Here is an 18,086-nt window from a genome sequence, read left to right on the forward strand (position 1 = left end):
GCCGTTTTATTTATTTATTTATTTGTTTGTGTATTTGTGCATATTCCTTAAACTAACCTTCGGCTTAACCTGATTTTAAGCCTAACTCGAAAAGATCACCTTAAACCACATTTTAGCCCCACTCGGTTTGGTGCTCTACAAGTTTATGGCCCCAGAAAACCGGGATGCATTAACACACACTCATGCACATGCAGAGGTCATACATGCTTGAACCTTCTCCCCGACTTAACATGTATGTGATGGAGTATGCACATGAGTGAACCCTATCAGGCGGGAGTGGATGGAGCAAGGACATCTCAGTGGGCGGGCTGAGCTATGGGATCATTTTCGGTGTAAATAAGGATGAGATGAAGACCATTAGCCCACCGCGGCGTCGGTGCCTGCTCTGTCACATGAGCGCAGCGCGACCTACTGTCAGCTGACCTCACTAGAAATACAAGGCACAGCGGGAAGGATGAACTCATCTCAAATACCTAATAGCTCTTCACCTTCGCGCTGCAGAAAATAGACCAATTCTGTGCGAGGGGAACGTTTGCTCGGTTCTGTGTGTGATGCAGGATGTCAAGGTGAGGTGAGAGCACGCTGAGCTCCTTTGTGTATTGATTAGCATGGCTTTGCTGACATCTCATCTGTGGCTTTGTTAACAGAAGCAAAAGCAGACTTTAGTAACACAAATCTGCAATAAATGATTCCTGATATCTTTAGACATGCTTTGTGTTTGACACTTGAAATTAGGGCTTTCTTACTAGTTAGTAGTTGCAGCTTTGGCAACAGATTTTATGTGTGAATCAGTCTGATGTATGATTCTTTCTTTAAGTTCATTAAAACTTGCATCACCTAGTTCAGCTGTGTGTTTTATGGCACTTCTGGTTTTATAAATTGGTGATCATTGAAATCGGGAGTCATGAAATAATTGAGATAATCAGAAAAAGAAAGATTTTAACAGCTGTGAATGCATTATACCTGTTGTAGATTCAGTCGTTAGAATATTGATGCAGTATAAACTTTAAAAATCTTTAGAGACAATCGCCTTTCATATTTTTGTTAGGAGGACTAACCCCCATATTCCACTGCACCACGTCGTGTCCTCCGCTGCCATAACTCACCTCATGTGTCTCAGATGGTGGACGCTGGTCTAGGCACCAGATCATTCCAGGCTGCCAGATCTATCTGGACTCTTGCGCACTCACCGACGAAGGAGCAGGGTTGGCGAGATCACGAGATTACAAGACCGCAGCATCTCGTGAGATATCTTACCATTGCTCCCCTGGTTACAGGCTTTGTTGTTTTTCGAAACAGGCATTGTTTAATTTTTATTTGTCATTATTCTTATACTTTTGTGTACTTCCATCATGGCTAAGTAGGCTACTAGTTGAAATAGTCTTCTTTTTACCAATTGTGCTTAATCATTTTTAGTACTTTGGTGGACAAACAGGAGTTTTGTGAAATAGTGAGAAAAACAGGTTAACGCTGAGTTCAGTCTTCGGCTATGTAGTTGCATCTGTCTATGACAAAAGTGGGAAATTAAACTGATGACTGTGACATTTCTAATATGATTAAAATAAGCAGTTTCTTCTCCATGACCGCAGGTGGCTTTACTGTAACAAGCTGTTAATACAACGGACACCGTTCCCTTTTAAAATCTGACTTGAGTCCAAGATGCAGCAAATTGTTTTTTTTTTTTGTGAAGTTTCTACTGTCTTGTTTACATTCTTCTTATAATTCAGCCATCAAGTGCCTGTATTTTCATAATGTTTGAGTTCAAAGACAGATTGCTGCTTTACATAATGAACACCATGTAAACAATAGCTTTTTTGTTCTAAATCATCCCTGAATGTTGAAAATGCTCCAGGTTTTTTTTTTTCTTCTTTTCTTACTCATCCATCAAATTAGACGAACAAATCCCTTTTCACATCCCCTCAAAAAGCATGTTAAGACTGTCTCAGTTGATAGAAAGTTGGCACATAAAAAAGCTTGGGCTTCACAGCTTAACAGGCTTCAGGAATCCCATCACTGTGAAGTGAAAGAGTAGAAATACATGCAGAGAGTAACGCAGACATGAGACCCATTCAAAACTGAAGGTGCACTGGAACTTTCCCATTAGGGCTGCGCAGTGTAGCACATCTTTGTGATATCAGCATAGAAATATATCTGAAAAAGACTGAACTGTTTTCTCCATGAACTGCGTATTACTCCGCATGTCGGCATATCTGACCGATGGACGTAGTCTTGCTGCACAAAGTGTTGGTGTTGTCAAGCACTCGCCCAGGAAGAAACCAGAAATTAAGCTGATTACGTCAAGCTGACTTGACAAAGTTTGGATTAAAAATTCACTTTTTTAAAATGATGTCCATTTACAGACTAATTAGTAGGCGTTATGGACTCGTTCTGAATAAAAGTAACACTTTTTATTTATTTATTTATTTAAATACTGTTATTCCTACCACAAGTAAACAGACACCCAAAATGCAATTTTCACTTGAAAACGTTGTGGTGTACACGACACCCTGGTGAAGGTCATCACAGCCCAAAACTAGGAAGTCAAAGTGAAAACAGTAGTTTATCGATCAACATGAAACAAGCTAGAACTTGCACAAGGCTATAAAAGGAAAAAAAAAATCAATTATCTTTTTTTTTTTTTGTTTAGCTTGTTTTCTATCCTCTCCGAGCTTTCAAGCTGAGTCCCAGTGTGTGTTTGTCATATGGTTACAGCTAATATAATAATTACTTAATTAGGAAAAGCCTCGATCTAGATTAGAAACAACATGTAATTAAATTCTCCTCGGTCCCAAAACGATGGGTTAATTAAAATCTCTGTTTAACATATCCTGCAGATTAGGATAAATAAAAGCAATTATAAAAAGGATAAGACCGTCTTTTGCCTTCACTTCCTCTGTTAGGACCTCAGCTGCTATTTTATTTCACGTCTCTCAGTCTCATGTCTCAACTCAAGGAGATACACGCCTATTAGGCCTCTGACTCCTTTGTGCAGCATCAAGGTGCCATTTGATGCTCCCGTTGTACACCGAAGGTATTCCTCCGCGATGCCCCAAGGCGGCCTCCAGCCTTTGAAAATGCATTTCAAACATTTTGTTTAGGGCTTTGACAGGCCACATCTCCAGCATTCACAGCTCTCATAGCTCTCTGAGCAGCCAGCCGGGACTTCTTTAAATGAAGTAAAGAAAAACCTCAGTGACATCCAGCAATTTCTTTCTTTCTCTCTTTCTTTTTTTTTTTTTTTTCTATCCCTGAAAAGCCTCTATCATTTCTCAGCCACTCCTCTCTTTTTGACACTGAAGCTTGGGCAGCTCTCAGAAGAGAAAGACGGGGGCGGATGGCAGATCTGCAGACCCATTTTAAGAGTTTTAAGTGGACCTACCATTTCTGAGTTGACCTCGGTTGCTCGGATCAGTTGGACCTCTTTAAATCCTCCCAACTCCCAACCTTTGAAGTACAACTCCGATTATTTGTACGTGAATCAGACGACACTTGTTGTTCTCTGGAAATATATCTGTTTGTGTGCTGGCAGCTCACTCCCACTCGAAGCTTTTTTTTGAATATTGCGAGCTTGTTGTCTTTGTAACAGTTGAGCGTAGCTGGTGGATTGACAGGAAGTAGACCGTGGTGAAGCTGATTTCCAAGGGGAAAGATATAAAGAAATAAATTGAGTTATTGTTATTAATGTCACACCTGCCGCTGTGTTTTTCTTTGATGTTTGCTAGTTCGCCTTCTTTTGTGCTGATACACATGACAGAAGGATGAAAAGGCTTACATAAAAAAGACAAAAATACCATTAAAGTTGATTTCAGTGAGGGCTGACTTTTGGGTGTTTGAAGGTTGGGCTCACATGTGGAGTTCACTTAAAAAAACAACAGGAACTTTGCAAAGTTTAGTTTGGTTTCAGATCCTGGAGGGGATGGGGAGGATAGACCCCCGCTGGTGTATGCATCCCCCACTTTTGGTTATATAATCTCTCCTGCGGAGCGTGTTTAAAGCTACTTCACCTTCACACTTAATCACAAATGTGAGCCAGCATGTGCTGAACAGATGCATCTTCAAATCTAAGTAAAGCCGAGCTGTCACTCACTCACACACTGAAAGGGAAGCTGAGGCCCCATCTGCACAGCAATGAAAACACTCATTCAAGTCCTTGAATTTATCAATTTTCCTATTAATGCATCAGGTTTGAAGATAATGTGTCCAGTTGCTGAGTAGTACAGTATGTCTCGTCCACTTACTGGTACTATGATAAATATCAGTTATTATATTCCATACCTTTCAGTGATCTTAATGTTACAGACGACCAGTGCTAAACTCCAAAGAGCTCTGCAGTGTTACAGCTGATGTTTGTCAACAGGAAAATGTCACAGATCATGTAAAGCACATCATCTCTCCTGAAGCAGCTTAAAGGTATAATACAACATTTTCTCGAAAAGACGAAGCCCCACGTCTGTTACTCACTTTTTGAACAACGCGCATGCGCCAGACCATCCGCCCGGCTCTCCTGCTTCTCCCAGAAAACGCGGAAGTGTACGAGCGCGATCTCCTCTTCTCCGGCGTGCACGGCTCTGTACAGTTTCTGCGATCCGCCTCGCTCATAAATAAAGCTTTTTTTTTCCGAAACAGCTACAGTTTCATTATGTCAGACTCGCCATCGGTAAGTCCGAGCTCAGAAGCTCACCGGCTACATAAACACTCTGAATGCGCATGCGCAAAAGGGAGAAGCTGATTGGGCGCAAGCACGGAGAACCGCCTTACGAAAGCAGCTCGTCAGAATGATTGACAAACAGACCCACCAATTATTTAGGTGATCCACCCGGAAATCAAAATGTTATATTACACCTTTAAATACATGAATCTATTTAATGAAAACTTGCATTCTTCCAAAGTGAGGATTGTTTGGTAGAATACAATAGAAACTGAAGTTATCTCTGCCTCTCCTGTGACGCTGCCTTGTCACACATTTCTGAAAGATGCTTCAGTTACGCTGAGACACAGGAGGGAATTGTTGGGGGAAAAAAAAGAAAGTTAAAGAAGGACCAATCACTGTGTGTATGAGCGAAGGGGTGAGGCAGCATTGGAGCTGTCAGTCCTATCTGTCATTTCTCAGTAGACTGTAGCCTGAGGTCTGGAGCATGAGCTGAATGATGATCGTTTATTATTCTGTGTGCCCTTCTAATGAGCGACTCCCAGCAGAGCAGCTCTCTGTGAAAACTGAGACCGGGGCACGCCAGAGGGCGAGGGGCTGGTGCGAGGGGGCAGACCTGCATGCACACCCAGACTTCTGATATGTTTTCTGTGTACAGCTGAACTACGCCGAATCCAGGCTGACCCAGCTGGAAGGCTGTCACTGCGAGAGGACCTGCAGCGCCAATGGCCTGGTGTACCGTGATAAAGAGCTGTGGGTAGAGCCAGAGAACTGCAGAAACTGTGCGTGCAAGGTGAGTGTACCACGGGGTTTTCTGCAAACTTTGCAAATTAGATTTGCATCTACTGAATAAAAAACATTCTTGAATTTTGAGCAGACTTGGAAAACTGCCCAATGCTTCTGTTTCCAAAGTTCCTCCCTCTGTGTGGCTGTGAGATTGAGAGTGTCTGTCCATGTTGGGCTTTAATGGGATATCTTGCCCTCTGACCATCAGGGTGGCAGTTAGTTCTCTTGGAGTCTGCAGCCATTCTTGGAAGCAAAATGCTGTTCTGGAAAAACTATTTGGGAACAATTGTTTTAAGGGTACAGTTTTAACGACGTGAAGCATAACGAGGTACTAAACATGACAAACGGGTATTTTCCACATTCGCAAATTTACCAGCATGTAATCTGCATGCTAGCAGCACAGAGCTGACACAGTTAACACTCTAATATCAAAATGGATACCCCTGTTGCGGTGCACTTTGCATTTTTCCACATGTGCATGCATAAGCAATCCCACATTCCCAAAACATACTTAATAATGGATGATATTGCCTGTAGGTGTGAATGTTTCTGATTATGTGTTTGCCCTGGGAGCTGTTTTACCCTGCACCTCCGTCCAATGTTAAGCTCTGGCACACCTCGACCCTGAGTTGGGTAATGCAGGAACAGAAGATAAGCGGATGGATTTATGTTCTCTGTATGCAAAGTGTGACACATGGTTCAAATATTATGATAAAATATTTAACTTCCTTTAGGAGCCAGATGTACCTGCACCTTTGTGCTCTGCTGGTTATAAAGGTTGATATGTCAAGCTCCAAGAGAGGTTTTCTGCAGAGGGAAGTAATGCAAAATGAAAGCAACAGCTATGATGCATTTCAGCACCATGGACAGCTGCATAAACACACTGTGACTGTGTTACAGCTCCCCTGTCTGAAGTGAAGAAAAATTCACCCCATCACCTGCCATTAGATCCGGCCTGATCCCGCCGTCCTGTCAGGGATGATTTACAAGTTAGAACTAAAGTCAATAATGAAGGGTTGTGCTAAGTGCATAGATAAGCACAACTTTTCTCACTTTGGAGACTGACAGATGGGCCAAAGCAGATTTGCTACTTAAACAGTGTGTGTTCATCGAGTGGGAACATGACGGATACACTTGTCAGTACATGGCAAAGATGTTTGACACTGTTTCGCACAGGATATAACACGAAGCGCCAGTTTTATATGTCTCTTTAGTACCGAATCAACAGTCTGGGTCCAACCTGTTCTGGTTCTATTTGGTGCATTTCACTTAACAGTTGAAAGGAAAGAGAAACCACGGAATGAGTCGAGAAAGGAAATGGGAAAATTAGGTTTCTGTACAAGACGTGATTTTTAAACTGCTAAGGAAATGAAGTTTTCACTGTAATGCAATGTTCCATATCATATCAAACTGAGTTGAGTTTTATGGGAGTGTCGTAGTCTCTCTTATGCCACAGCATCGACATTTCTAGTAGGACGTGTATCTTTTTTTGGGCTTTCAGTTTGTTTCATCTGTGTGAGAATATAGTTTCTTTAGTTTCCCCTGACAGTCAAAAAACAAGTGTTAGGGGTCAGTTGTTGACTATAAATGTTTAAAATTTTTATTTATTTTTGTATTTTTTTGAAATGATAAAAATCACTGAATCTCCTCAATTTCTTCCGCACCTCTAACATTTGCATTCCTATCAGACCTCCCGCTGGTCCAGCCTGTGCATCGTCCCGCTCTGCCTCCTGCCCACCTCCGAGTCACCGCCCCCCTAATGAGGGAGCCTGCCTGCACTCGTATGCAGGAGCCCAACTTTGAAATGTGTTGAATCAGGCCATCCTGGGCCCTGGGGAATTAGACTTGCTGCATCATTGCACATGAAGCACAGGGTGGAGTTTAGTCGGTCTGATTTCCTCCTGTGGACATGCCATTAACTGATAACCGCGGCGTCTCAGGGGAATCGCCGCCGATGACTCATGAAATGAAGAGGCGCTCGCAGAGAGAGATATCAACCTCAAAAAATGAAGCCTGTCCTTCAGGGCATGAATAACTACCTGCTCTCGACGTGCTGCTGGGTTTCTGTATCAGCTCCATGATGACCCTGTTCTCCGATTCTCTGATATCATAAATTGTCTTATATTTGTGAATATGATAGCTTTCAGTTTTCGATTGCAGTTTTGAGGGGACGACTGAGTGGTTTAGCATTGGTCTGCAAAGTGTTGACACTTGAGTGCTTAAATTAATCTAAATTCATCTACAGATGGATGGGAAAGATGCATTCAGAGGGGATTTATTTCTGCATGCAAAAGCTGCCTCCACAATAATCTCTGGGTTGTTGATTAATGTTTACATGTGTTTTTCATCTAAAAAAAAAATATATTTTCTTTCAGAATGGTGTGGTGGAGTGTCGCAGGATTTTCTGTCCTCCAGCAAATTGCTCTGAAGACTTGCTGCCGGTGCACGTCGAAGGGACCTGTTGCAAGATGTGCAGACGTAAGAAGCAGCTGTAAACATTCAGTCTGCATGAAACTGATTTTCACAACCTTTTTACACCGCAGGCACACATCCAGTCTTTCTAGATGCTTTTTGTTGTCACTCGTCCTTTATGTGTAAATGTTTTTACTCTTTGCTATCGAGAGTTGGATGGTGGTGTCGTTTCTGAAGGTTTTTCAAAGCTAAAAGCTTAAAAGCAAAGTTCAACGGGAAGAAGTGAGATAGTTTTCAAGTATGGGTTGAAAATATTTGCATGCGTGGCTCAATTCTGACTGCCTGCAGTACTAGCCCAGAAAATTATTGAAAACTGGTTGACAAAAATGCTTTGAGGTGTTTTCCCTGCCTACTATTGATATATTGTGCAGTTATTTCAGGAAAATTGCTCAGATGGGAATTGGGAAGACTTTTTTTTTTAATATGTCTACTGTACGTCTGTCCCCCTTGGTGGTGAATCAGGTGAAATTGTTTGCTTCATTGAAGGAACCTGAGTTTTTTTGGAGTAGGGTGGCGTGTGAGGTGGTAATGTCAATTTGTTGTGGTGCCCACCGCAAAAGCAAGCACCAACAAATATTTTAATTTTCTTTTCTATCTGCTGTTATTTAGTAAATCAGGTGTTTTTTTTAAGCACCGTGTAACAGTGGGGGATGTGAAAGTGGTTTGATTCATGTACTTTTCAACCTGTTGGTTTGTAAATTACTGTTGTTAGTCTTTGGCATGTGAACTTTTCTGTCCCTTTTTTTTTATTCCTAGTTGACACATCAAAAAATATATATTTTTTCACCGTAATGCCACTTTGTGTTCTTGGATATGTTGTGTTTAATACTGTGAAGACCAGCACCGTCAAACACATTTTAGTCCCCCAAAAAAAACTTCTTACAACTGTTTTGCATGTTTTTTTGCTGAATTGCTGAGTTAAAAAATGGAGCACAATACTTGCAACTTCCTACAAAATCAACAGAATAAAGGTGATGATGAGCTGCAGACAAAAACATCACATAAAACTGCAACAAATGTTTCAAGTGCAAGTTTCAATTCAGCTCCAACAGATTGCCGCCTGACTGTACACACATTTATGTTACCTTGCAGCTTTTAAAAGGCTCCCTGCAAAAGGAAGCTGAAGGAAACAACATAAAAACAACAGCGTGGTTTCTCCTCTTTGTTCTCCTTTCAGAGTGAAGCCATATTAAACTGTAAGAGCACAAATCACAGTGTTGTGATTTCCATGGAAGCTGAAATGTGAGCAAATCTTCAAATATAAGACGCTCAAGGGTTTGGTAACTGCTCACGGACCCATGGACAACGGAAACTCTCTTCCAGTACCGCAAGAACACAAAATCCCCAAAGTATAGGCCCCTTTTAAATAATTCCAGCTCCTCGCTGCCCCCCACCATCCCTCCGCTCACTCCCGTTCCCTCCTCTTCCTCCCCTGTGAACATCAGAGCCCTGGCGCAGACGAACAGGGGAGCAGCGCTCCAGAGCTGCGACTGAGCAGTACGCGGTCCTGCACCCTGGAGAGGAGGAAAGCAGGACTTCGTATCATGTGCTTCACTTTCTATTTCTGCTTTATCACCAGAGGAATATGCAGAAGGGCTTTCCTCTGTTGTATTCTTAATGCGCCGTTACATTTCCTCTCCTCTTATGCACACTCGCCAGGAACAACTTTGTTTCTAACGGAATTAACTATGCAGAAATTCAAGCTTGAAACTTTTTTTTTTTCCTCCCTCCACAGTATTGCTCACTGTTGTACCACATATGGGATTAGTTTAGGAGATATTCCTTTTTTTTATACATACTGTACAGACTTTCATAGAGTTACATATTAAAACAAAAAAAACCCCCAAAAAAACCCGTAATGTTCTGTTGTCTTGCCTGCAGCTAAATGTACCTACATGGGACAGACGTTTTCTGAAGGCCAGCGCTTTTTATCCAGGAGCTGCAGGGAATGCAAGGTAACACTTCTTACACTGTGCAGCCCTCTCTTGGGCATTTAGCCTCTATTCTGCAATCAGATCACCAGACAGCGCCTCTTCTTTTCAGCAGGAACGTGCTGTGATTGTGTGCGGTGGTCTACTTGGTGTGTTATTCAATTAGCCAGCAGGCCTTATTAGTTTTCCCACCCTCCCGCAATCTGTTCAATCTGCTTCTTCTTTTTTTTTTTCCCCCCTCTTCCTTCGGTATAATTGTGAGATAGCCAGGTTATTAGAATAACTTATGAACACCGCAACACAAAGGCCTGATTTGAATTAGAGCTTCATCACAGCATAGATTATAATTGAAGTCATTACTCCAGTTCAGTATAAAACAAAGGTGATCTTTCTTTACTGAGCCGCCATTTATCTTTAAAGACTCTATTTTAAGAGGAAAATGAGTGTTCTGTGCATATAATTGCTTACAAAGAAGCACGGGGGGATTCCTGGACTGGTTATTAGCCCTCTGAGACCCCGAGACATCATTATACTGTTTGTAAGCTTTGTTTCAAGTAATTACAGCTATCTTCACTCCTGGATGTAAACGCCGTTAAATGACCAATTTGTGGGCAAATTATTCTGAGACGGGGTCAAAGCGTGCTTTATTTTGAGGCGGCGGCAGCTTGGGATCACAACAGCCCCATAAATTTTGCATTTTGTTTCCGAGCGCATGAAGCTAATTTTGGAGAGACTGTCAGACGGAGCCGCGGGTCTCTGGTGAGCACTGATGCGATGTGTCACCTTCCTGCTCCAGACTTTGTCCCCGGCCTCTCGCCCTCACAGCCAGTCAGACGTGAGGAGTGAAAAGATTACCTATGAACGCGTCGGTGCAAGGAGACAGGGAGACACATAGCCACAGGTTACACCTCTGATTGATATTAGCAACTATTAGAGTTAATAAAAAAAAAAAAGGAAAAAATGTGTTTATTATTGCATTGCTCAGGGTACCGAGCGCCGTTCCTGAATACTTGATTGTTTTTGTTCATTGAATGTGCCATCGGCTTTTAAATTTGGTTAACAGCAACTGCTGATATCACATTTCAACTAAAGAGAAACCCCACAATTTAGCAAAATTTTAAATTAGGGGGATGAAACGAAAACACAAGCTGCTAATTTAAATAAGAAAAAAAAATTAAAAAAAAGTTAATTTGATGTGTTTTCCAATCAGTTTAATTAAATTTAATTTAATTTTGATCATCTTAAAGTTAATACAGAACTGCATCGGAGCTGTTCTGCTCAACCGAATAAAAAGACCAAGGGCCCGTTTACAAGACAGTGTTTCAAGTTCAAACGCATCTTTTTCGTGTTTTCTGTTTTAGAAAAGTTTTGTGTTTGCACTGCAACACTTTTCAAACCTTTACCCAGAAAAAGCTAAATGCTGAAAACAATATAGTTAGCATGTTAGACCTTGAACTGGCGCTGTTACTTGTTTTAGTAGTGAACCTATATACGACTGTGAACCGAGTACAGCGCGCTATAAACATTAACAGTAGCGAGTACAAAGAGTTGGATGACTTTACATTGTCTCTCCTGGAAGCCACGAGGTTCCAGGAGAAAATGAACCGGCAGTCATTTACACTCTGGAGGCAAACATTGCTGTGATTGAGCAGAACAACTCTTTTCTCCGGCTGTGGTGCTCATGTGCAGCAGCTGAATTTCAAAAAAGCTGAGTTTTCGGTGCATCTTCAAAAATATTGCAGTTTTTAGTGTAAACGGATTCCCAGAATGCAACAAAAGTTTTCCCTTTTCGCTTGAAAATATTCTGTAAACAGCCCTCTGATTTAGTTTCTTTCACATAAATGTTCGCTTCAATAATGAGCTTCATCACGTTGTACAATATATTGTTCACGACTGAGCACTCACAACGGAAAAACTCAAAATGACGGCAGTAATCACAGTTTTATTATACCCTAAGAAATTAGAAGACATCTTCAATTTAGGAATTAGGAATTAAGTTGGTTAATCCCTTAATGGGATGAATGATAAAATAGTAACCGTAGTATCTAAAATGACATGAGGACACAGTTAAGATGGTTTCAAGAAGAGTGTGACATTCAAGGAAGTTGTGAAGGAGAAAGGCGTCTTTGGGATTTGAGTCGATACTTGAGACCTTGAAAGGCATTATGGGTAATACCAGAACCCCAAAGCACCAGTCAGACTGCAACCATGTGTCCGGTGTCTGTTTTGAAAGCCCAAAGGGAGATGACACTGTGTTTTATCTGCCTTTGTTTCCCTTCTGTGGCGGAGCATATCAGCGCCGTCACTGTTGTCTGCATTCATGCTGTCCTTGCTGTGTGGCCAGTCTTTATATTTCCACCTGTGTGTTGTCACGAAAGCCTTGTTCTGTTATCTTACAATACCCAGCGAACACTCATCTCAGTGCATCCTTTTATGTCCGTAAGGTTTAATGCATTTCAAAAGCAGCGTGGCATTTTGAAATATTGTATTTATGAGGTTCAAGCTGGGAGAACGCGACTCGTTCAGCGGAAATCTCTGTCCGAGGTCGGAGAGTTTCCAAAGTCCCTTTGGACTTGAAACAATACAGATGTTTGGCTTGATTTGCAGGGTTATTCAACATAATGGGTTGCCCTTTGAAACATATTTTCAATGCACTTAAAGGTTTTTAAATAATGACTGATAGATTTATCTAAAGGAAGAATAAAGACCGGCTCTCAGAGGTCATTTATTGCTGCCTCACTGGTGATTTTATCTGTCAAACAAGCTTTTTATTAGTGGACTAACCAGAGATGTCAGAACACCCTCCGAGATTGCTAGAGGTTTTTTTTTTTTTTTTTTTTTTTTTAAATAAACATTTAACATATCATGGCGAAATGTAGGGTTATTCTACTGTGCACAATTGTAGTTGTTTTTCTAATTCTAACCTTGCTTTAACATTTAACCTTAAACACCCCAAATGACCTGGAGACGCCGAATGCAACAAACGAAAACATTGCTGTGTAGATGAGGATGATGGATGAGGCGTAAAACTGCTGCTCGGCCTGAGAAATGCCATGTCTGCCACGGCATTTACGGTCAAATGCATGAGTTTCGGCATGCAAATTATCTCATGATTTAGCAGTGGGAAATATTGAAACAAACATGTATAGAAATTCACAGAAATTCAGCAGATGATATGATTTTAAAAGCCAAAATCACAAATGAAGTGAAAGCTTTTTTTTTTTTTTTAACTTAAACATATTGACATTCAGTCAAGTGTTCTTGATTAATTGTTATTAATAACTTTAATAACATAATCTGATTTTAGGGACTGTTTTTTCCAATTAATTCTGCATAACTAAGTCACTAAACAGACTCTGCAACAACTCTAATGTAAGAAAAATCATTTAAGTGGAAACATTATTTGAAAAGTGAAATGAAAATTACTAGAAAGTTTGTGACATTTTTCTATAATTACATTTTTTTGAGGGAAAATAATGTCGTTCAAATAAAACAACACAGAGCTGTTGCTGCTCAAACTGTACTTTTATTTTTTATGTTGTGACTATCACTGTTTGGCTTTTGCATGAGGTTACATGACGTGATGCTTTGCTTCCTCTGCGCCTGTAGTGCTGCCGTGTTTGAAGCTTATTTAGTTTTCTTTTAGTAAATCCTCAATGTCGCCTGTTTTTCAACGTGACAGTAATGATCACAAATGGCACTGATCTAACGGAGCATGATCAGAAGCAGTCTTTTCTGCTCACTCCAGTGGTTTATCTCCTCTCTCACCGCAGATACCTAAAAATTGATGTATTCTGCCCAAAGCATAAATAAACTTTGCTGACTGCGTAGTTGTAATTAGTTAATCTAGCTAATTACAATCCGGCAACCCGTCGGGCATTTTCTAAAAATAGCAGTCAATAAAAACCAGAAGAATCGAACATGTGTTATTTGACTTCCTACCAAAATATCACCCAGGATTTGAGGATTTACACAAAATGGTTAGAGAACTGTGATTCACAACAACGATCTACAAACACGCAGCTTCATACAAAACAATAAAGGAACGTATTTACAAAACAATCAGCATTAACGACATTTGAAATGATCTTTAAACTCGATGAACAGAAATAATATTGTATGTTTGAGTATCTGAGAATGACTGAGACCTTCACAATGACGGACGAGTCTCCTGATTTATAGCAGTATATTGCAATTATTCAGGAGGTTTGGAGGAAGTAGAGCTTCATGCTACCTTTAAAAGCACTTACTTTTTCATTCTGTAAAATTGTACTAAATTGTTCAACCTCCACGGTTTGGAGCTACTTTTATACTAATGAGCAACGCCGACTGTAAAGTATGTTCTGCCAAAATCTGAAGGGGAGGTGAAAGCTAGTTCATACCAGCAACTGAATCACCAGAGACATTTAGACCATAAGAGCTGCAAGTCGCTCATTAGCTCAGCTGCTCGGGGGATTTCACACCGGGCCCTGCTTCATGCTAAAATGTTTCAGGGCTCGCACACCAGTGATGCAACACATGGTTACAATATGACTTATGCACTCATTAAAAGAAAGCTGCAGCGCGTTTCGGCACAGGGCAAGCTCAGTTCCTTCGTCTGCAGGCTGCATGACGCAGTGTGCAGATAGACGCTACACACTGCCCTATGCACACAGTAAACACAGTAGTATACTGGGGTCTTTAAGGCTGTTGAGGTGTGTGTAGCATTAAAGCGGAGGTGGTTCTCAGTAACGCACAGCCATCACATATCACTTGTGTGTGGAGTAAGAATGAGGCTGACTGGTATTTAATAAGTACTCGTGTCAGTCCTCGGTATCGGCAAGCGTATGAAGGTTAGTACTCATATTTGTCCTTGAAAACAGTGGCAACCGTGCATCCCTGAACGAAATACACATCTCATCTAAATCCCAATATCCCTGTCTGAAAACTAAAACTCTCCAGACCATCAACTTCCAAACATGTAAATGATGTAATTATATTGCTATTTCTCTCGTGGAAAAAGAGCACAGACTTCAGCTCATTTGCATCTGCCTCTGAAATCAGAGCGTCTTTCTTCTCTTCTGTCCCAGAACGGCCTGATGGTGAAAGTCACAGAAACCTGTCCGGAGATCAACTGCACCCTCGTCGAGCAGATCTTACCAGATGGCAGGTGCTGCAACGTCTGCCGAGGTGTGTCTTTCTTCTCACTTTGCACACTTTCAAATTACGCAAATCACTTTTTTTTTTTTTTCCTCCATTGTGCATGCACCATCAGAGTAAATACAGCCTTGCTTTCTCGTGGCTGTACCTCTGCCATAATTATGTTTTCCCTCCCCTTTTCCAGCCGGTGTCAATGCTTTTTTTGGCTGGGATAGCGATCATATCTGATTGGTCTGTCTGCTGCAGAGCACCTGCTATGCCAATTTGCGTGAACCCTGCTGCTTTGGCAGGGAGGTGCTACAGGGTAAATAGCCACGGGTAATTCAGTAAATACATTGAATAAACAAACTGTTGGAGGCTGGCGGCTATAGAGTGGTAATGAAAGGATCCCGGGGACGGTTCGGAGTGGAGGAAATTGCGTTCTAGTTTAGCTAAGATAGGCAGTGTGCCTCCGACTCGCCAACATTCAGAAGAGCGGGAGATGAAAAGTATGTAAAAGAGATGGCAGGGAAAATACATGTTTAGAAGACAGGAAAGGAGAGGAGAGGAATCAGATGGGAGACGAAGGAAGTTTAACCAAAAACAGCGAGCGGTGGAGGGAGGGAAATCTAAAGCTTTAGGGCTGTGTGGTGAACGAGGAAGAGAGGAGATGGAAGATAAACAGTGCAAGGGATAAAAGAAGGGTGAGGAGATGAATCCAGCTTCCCTCGCTTACCCTTTATTTTGCAATCATTAAAGTGTTTTATGATTTCCTGTGCAAATCAAATTTTTGACAACGTCCGATCTTCAAGAAAGGGGGCCCACATATTTGAAGATTCACCTTCACTTTTGCTGGATAAACAATCAGCGTGTTCACACCTGTGCTTGGTTAAAAGGTCTTAGACTTCATCTCTTCATTAAGCTGACACAGCTTTAGGTTTTAACGTCATTTGAAACAGTCTATTCCCTTCAGGAGCAGGTGGTGTGTTGCCTTGATGATCATCCGTGTGTCCAGTAAAGAGAGGAGGAGGCTCTACTGTGCCATTGAACCACAAATGGCCGTGAACAAATAAGATAATTAAAAAGTGCATGGTCTATTGTGAACTACAGCTGAAGAAGATTAAAATGCGCTCTAAACAAACTGAGACATCTTAACCCAATCAAATCTAATTTTCCAGGCTTCTGTGTATCTCTGCGAGGATAAGGTATATCTGAGTAATTTTGATTTTTCTGTTTAGATGACTAATATGTTTTGTTTCATGCTGTCTGTGGCAGAGATTTCAGTGTCCTCATGGGCGATAGTACCAATTCTGTTGCAGTACATTTAATCATAAGTACGTTAGAATCGGGTAAACGGGAGCCACCAAAAATTCCCTCAGTAAAACTTTTTGAAAACACTTCTCTGTGTAAACAAGGAACACGCAGCTTTCCTGAAATGCACACCACAGCTGCAGTAAACAGTTCTTTGGCACATGTGCGAGTAGATGGACAATGGCCTCCTGTCCAATAGAATAGCTGTGAACTTCCATCTATCAATCTTCCGCCGCTTCTCCGGGACCTGGTTGCAGGGGCGCCAGTCTAAGCAGGGATGCCCAGACTTCCTGTCCCCACACACTTCTTCCAGCTCTTCCGGTCGGATCCCGAGGTGTTTCCAGGTCAGCCGAGAAACATAGGCTGCTTTCATACCAGGAAAGTCCGGGACTCGGCTGTCCTGGGCAGGTGCAGGTGGGGGGCGGGGCTTGGTTCAACTTGCATTCACACTTTGCTTTTGAGAGCGGACCATCAACGGACCAAACACACAGATAATGTCATGCGATCACGGCAGCTGGCCGTTTAATTGCTTTTTGCTGCGAGATATAACTTCCAGTAGACGTGATGCTGAGCTGTGAGTTTCTATAGAATTTAATGTGACATAATGTTGTGGTTCCTGCTACATCGTCTGAGTGAGGTTGATTATTGTCACGCGTGAACATGTAAAGAACGCTCAATGCATCGGGACTGTCGGAGCTGATATGACAGCTGTGATCGTGACTCGGGGGTGTGGAAGCCGCTGTGTGAATAATGACGTGTGAACGTATGACAGCTCATCCGTCTGAGGTGCAGCAACAACACATCGTGTGCTGTCAGATCCTGCCTCAGTCTGTCCTCCATGTGAAGCTCTCTCACCAGGACGTAATGGAGTTATCAGCTGACATGTGAGTAAACTTTAACTGTGCTGCTGTGCAGACAGATCCACAAGCCAGATGTTACCACATATATTTGCATTGTAGCAACGTGTCTATTGATTTATATTCAGCTCCAGGCTTAAAATATTTTGAATTATTAGAAGATGTTGGTCAAGGACATTACGGTGCTCTTTATTTAAAATACACTTTTCTGAGCTATTTCGTTATACTCTCTCCTGAGACTTTCATCATTGTCAAAACTGTTATTATAGGAAATATAATTGATTTCATTCTTCAAAAATGATTGTGAGTGAAGTAGTATGAATGTAGTCTTACTCCGAGTGCCAACTTTATTTTCATAGCAATATTCAAACACAAGCGTATTAAAGATGCTTTACAGGAACTCAGGAGGCATTAAAGAACTTTTAAGGTTTGGTTTCAGATCATTAAAAACAGAGTTTAAATGGTTAAACATATGACAAATTGATTTGCTTAACTAAAGTTAAAATCTAAATGACACTTTGATTGGACGCTTGGAGCACTTTTATTTGAGTATTAGTTTCATAACAATACATTTGCTTGTAGATTGTTCCAATTAAAGCAATGCGTACATTAAATACCCACAAGACCGTCACACAAGAGGCTTCTGTCGGGCTGGCAAACCACTGAGGACATTGTCTCAAGTTAAAAGACTGATTTTTTTTTTTCTTCTTTTTTGTTTTGAAAAATGTTCTTAGAATAGAGGACAAAATACAAACTAGATGTGGTCCCTGAACTACCGTGTGTTTTTCACTCCTGGTATAAATTGCTCTTTAAAATTCAGTATTTTTTTTTTGCAACAATACTCATGAAAGTATCTCATGTGAGCAAGTGTAATTATGCACTTGAGAGTAGTTAACGCCTCAGATTGAGTTCTGTTTTGTTTCTGAGAAATGTGCCTGGTCGCACCTGATTTCCAATCCAACA

The 18,086-nt window shown here is 41.3% G+C and overlaps 1 protein-coding gene across 1 annotated transcript in view; it reads left to right on the forward strand.

Annotated features, from left to right (window-relative positions):
* LOC115391399 (protein kinase C-binding protein NELL1) overlaps positions 1-18,086 on the forward strand; it is a 314,577-nt gene that overhangs the window by 119,532 nt on the left and 176,959 nt on the right. Inside the window, exons 8-11 of the mRNA XM_030095681.1 lie at positions 5,307-5,441; positions 7,810-7,912; positions 9,788-9,861; positions 14,907-15,006. Coding sequence (XP_029951541.1) covers positions 5,307-5,441; positions 7,810-7,912; positions 9,788-9,861; positions 14,907-15,006 — 412 coding nt within the window. The remainder of the gene's footprint in view (positions 1-5,306; positions 5,442-7,809; positions 7,913-9,787; positions 9,862-14,906; positions 15,007-18,086) is intronic.

Source organism: Salarias fasciatus, chromosome 1 (assembly GCF_902148845.1).
Source record: "Salarias fasciatus chromosome 1, fSalaFa1.1, whole genome shotgun sequence".
In the NCBI taxonomy this organism is placed as follows: domain Eukaryota; kingdom Metazoa; phylum Chordata; class Actinopteri; order Blenniiformes; family Blenniidae; genus Salarias; species Salarias fasciatus.